Source organism: Rhagoletis pomonella, unplaced genomic scaffold (genome assembly GCF_013731165.1).
Source record: "Rhagoletis pomonella isolate Grant_MI unplaced genomic scaffold, Rhpom_1.0 Rhpom_scaffold_00006, whole genome shotgun sequence".
In the NCBI taxonomy this organism is placed as follows: Eukaryota; Metazoa; Arthropoda; class Insecta; order Diptera; family Tephritidae; genus Rhagoletis; species Rhagoletis pomonella.
Genome location: NW_023458560.1, coordinates 31266810 through 31271050, shown reverse-complemented (window position 1 = coordinate 31271050; position 4241 = coordinate 31266810). Strand labels below are relative to the sequence as shown.

Below are 4241 nucleotides of genomic sequence, written 5' to 3'. Positions count from 1 at the left end.
TTCTCAGTCCCATAGAATTTGTTTTGATAACTTTTGATTTTGAAATTTTAGCAAAAGTCATTATAAACAATCTATGAAATTGAAAATGAAAAGCGTGGGGCGCATGTAATACACTTGAATTGATATGAAAAGTAATATATGTATGTATGTATGTGGGTATATGAATAACGACCGCTTAAAATCGATTTCAAAGTTCTACTTTCGCTGTAGAAATTTTAGGTCTACGTTATGTAGTTTGACTATTGTCAATTAAATCGAATGCTTTGTATTGCATGCGCTCCACGTTTTTCATTTTCAATTTCATAGATTGTTTATAATGACTTTTGCTAAAATTTCAAAATCAAAAGTTATCAAAACAAATTCTATGGGACTGAGAAGTACTTTTTAGTCCATTTATAAAAGCGTTGTATATTAAAAAGTTTTTTTTTATATTATTTATTTTTATTTGGTTTACTTTTTGCACTGCTAGGTTACTTGTTGCACCAATAGATTTGGACTGTATTGCAATCGGATTAAAGTTTGCATTTTATACAAAATCTTGTGCACTTTCAGCAACATTTTTTTTTTTTATCACGGAATCTTTATGTTGTTAAGCTGCGTGGAATAAAATGAAATGCTTCTTATTTGTATAGCAATTCGTCGATGCAGTGAATTCTTATCGGTTATCCAAACTGTATGCGTAACCTTGGCACTGAAGTGCCAGATTGAGGCAGCACAAAGTTGGGCAGTGAATAAGTGGAGTGCCACAACGGTGTTTATTTATTAATGCATAAATGTGGAGAGAATCTTTTTTTGTTTTTGTTTAAGAGTTTGTAGGTAATTTTGTGTCTTGTTGTGCCATAATGAACCCTTAAAGCATAGATGTCCCAAACATTTGGTTTTCCTTGGCTTAATTGGAAGAAGACATGGTTTTCTGGGCCACAAATTTAGTGACATAGCCCAAAATCTAGCAATACTGTACAGAACACACAAATAATTTATAAGAAAAGTGGGCTAACTAGCTGGACAAAATGTAAAAAATCAAAGCCATGCAAATAGCGTCAAAATGTCGTGGCTTACTTCTTGATACAATAACTAATTGTAACTAACTTTTTGTTTTTTGATCTCTTTCACTAATAAAAGAATATAAAGCTTATAAGGAGTCTTCGCAATCGAAGTCTGTGCTTGCGAATGGCTTCGTAGAAGGAAAAATGGGACCAGAATAAGTATTATACAGTGAGGCAGCGTTGAAGGCCTTAGAACACGTTCACAAAGGAAGCGGAGGCGGGCCGAGCGAAACCATTCCGAGCTTTCACATTTCTGTAGCTGTATCAAACTGTTCACAAAGCAAGCTTTTTTTGATTTAGATTCTGCTGTAAAACTCTTTTGAGCCCCCAGGGAACCCACAATAGCGTAATAGCGGCTGTCTCACAAATCGCCCAAATGTGCTTGCATGGTTCCGAGCCTTTCTGCGGTACATCTAAGGGCGCTGTTACGCAGACGATCTTATGATCTCTGGTCACCAATTGTGGTTGCTTTCTCTAGCGGGTTTTTATAAAAATCTACATCTCCTCACAGTTACAGAATCCAACTCCAGGTGTGTTGCGAACTGAGCAGGGAGTTTTATTCTGCATCTATTGTAACTGCTCAATATTAGCAACAAAAATATTTTGTTTGAAGCAACATTTCAATAAAATGTTGCAATATTTTCACCTGGATAATTTTCATCTTTTAAATTCTGTCCAACAAAGTCTTGTGACGTACAATATATATACATATGTAGGCAAGGTGTATAAAACAAGGTGTTATTATGCCAAAAAATATAAACAGACGATTCAAACTTCATAAAAAATTTTGTCAATTTGACTTAATAGGCGGGTTCTTCTGAGAGCAATGTCAAAATCAATCACACTTTGTTAAATACATTTTGTATGTACATAAATGTGTACAAAAACTTGTTATGCCTTAATCGAAGAAATTTTCGTTATACATGTACATTTTTGGTGCATATATCAAGCATATTTCTAATATTTTGGAGTCATTTTAATGATCATATAAATAATTTTTTTGTGCATATTTTTGTCCTCCCTATTCATAACTCATCCCAGTAGCTCGTTTCGGTAACTCTTCTCTACCGATTATTTCTCTATTGGTAGTGAATATACGTCATTCTCTACTACTCATTGGCTTGGTAGAGAATTATTACAGCAACGAGCTATAGGAGGAACTCAAAAGATGTATTGGTAGGTTTTGGTAGGAAATTTCGGAAATGCTTAAGAAATGACGAATAATTTTTCTTGTGTCAAATTTCCTTAAGGCAGTACGCAGTTCTTAAGAAATTTGCTACGCTTTCTACTACGGTTTTCTGAAGTTTTTTTGTCAATAAATAGCACACGGCAACACATGTTTGGAACGGAAATAAATATACATATGCCCGTTCCATAATTTCGTGACGAAAGAGGCTCTGAAATATCAGATGTCAAAAACCCTTGGACACTACTACGTTCAGCGTTGACGCCGCCTTGTTTCGGTATGCTTCTTACAAATTGTTTGGGCATGAAAATTTTTTGACAGCCAGGCAACGCTGACGCTTTTGTTTAGGTATGGCAGTTAGAAATGTACAGTGGCTTGTAAAAAGCAGCCTAACGTTTTAAACGAGGTGTTCCAAAACTTTTTTTTGCTCGTGGACGCTTTTCAAAAGTTATCTGGTTTCGGTGGACCCCGTGCAGCTACATTTCTAACATATTTCCAAAGCTCATCAAAAAATGTGAAGATTAGATCTAACTAAACTAAAACTAAATTTGGAGTGGCATAAATACAAAATAAAATATTTTCTTGTGTTCTATTTATTAAAAACATAAAACATAAACATATAACACACTTGCAAGTTTTAAAAAACAGAGCTCATAAAGTCATCATAGTATTCTTTCGCTCTGAATTTGCATGTGGCGTATTTGTAAAATAGTTTACTTGTGCTGATGGCGTCATTTTTAGTTTTATCACTCCGAATTTTAAAGTGATGCGAAAAATATTTATCACCCACATTTTTAAACATACAAAACTTTAAACAATAAAACCGGAAATTTTTTATGCCATAATATTAATTCAGAAACTGACAATTGAGAAAATACCCAGTTTTAGAAAAATCGATGAAAAACAACCAAGTAAGCAAGCCACGTGCAGTGACCAGTGAGCAGTCCAACAAGTTGTCTGCAGTCCCGTCTGCTCAGTGAGAGCAAGTAACTTGAGATCGGAGGCAGCGTGAGTTTTGCCCAATTGCATCCCCTCGATGCCTCCTAGTCATTGCTGAGCGAGGTATTCACTCAGTTTCTGATGGTGGTATCGATGGCCAAAGTAGGAAGTGCTATGACTGGTTGCGGATCGAGGAATGCCTGATCTAAGCCAACTATGGCCAAATTGTCAGATGTCTGATTATCAGGTACTCCGGAGTGACCTGGCACCCAGTGTAAAGCAAACTCGATATGTTTACCAACATAATTTAGTCGAGACTGGCATTGCCGAACTACTAGTTTGGAAGTACTTAGATAGAGGGCTGGCCAATGTCTAAAGTGCAGCTTGGCTGTCACTGCAGACACGTAAACTCCTTCCCCTCCACCTATTTTCCCTCCTCATAGTCCATGGCGTTGAGGATTCCAATTACCTCAGCCTGGAAGACCGAAGCATATTCCACAAGAGAAAAGTGAAGCTTATCCCCATTAACTTCGAGAAAGAGCTCAGAGTAAATTTTGGAGCCATCAGTGAAGATTCGACAATGAGTGAGTCCGGGCTCAGTGCTGGAATTAAGTCAGCATTCAGCCTCAGGGAACTCAACATTATAGAATCTCTTCAACAAAGGTGATGGTTACGTACTATCCTGTAGTATTGAAAATACACAAGTGCTCAAATCTCTGCCGCCAGCAATTTCCGCCTTGCCCCACTCAGTTTTATACCAACATCCGATTCTTTTTAGTTAAATAAAGAGGCTTTTAAGCAAGCAGTTTGGTTACTATCGAAACCAGATACATTTTCGTGGACCCCCATATTTTTTCACGCCAACGTAGACCTCCCTCGAGTCTACCGTGGAACACTGGGTCCACCTGGATCTCTTTGGGTATCACTGTTTTAAACAATCGAGCCTCTAAACTGCAAAATAAACATCTGTTGACCTTTTTTGTTTCAACAGTTGACGGCTAGATGGCGCTGTTATATGTAATATGTGGCAGCACTGCACGCCACCTAGGTGTCAAGTAAACAAAACATCA

General features: G+C 37.0%; 1 protein-coding gene across 1 annotated transcript in view; it reads right to left on the bottom strand.

Moving 5' to 3' along the window:
• Positions 1–3302: 3302 nt before the first annotated feature.
• The window catches only part of LOC118741865 (enhancer of split M1 protein-like), a 12277-nt gene continuing 11338 nt past the window's right edge, over positions 3303–4241 (bottom strand). Inside the window, exon 3 of the mRNA XM_036473840.1 lies at positions 3303–3433. Within this exon, the coding sequence (XP_036329733.1) occupies positions 3303–3433 (131 nt within the window). The remainder of the gene's footprint in view (positions 3434–4241) is intronic.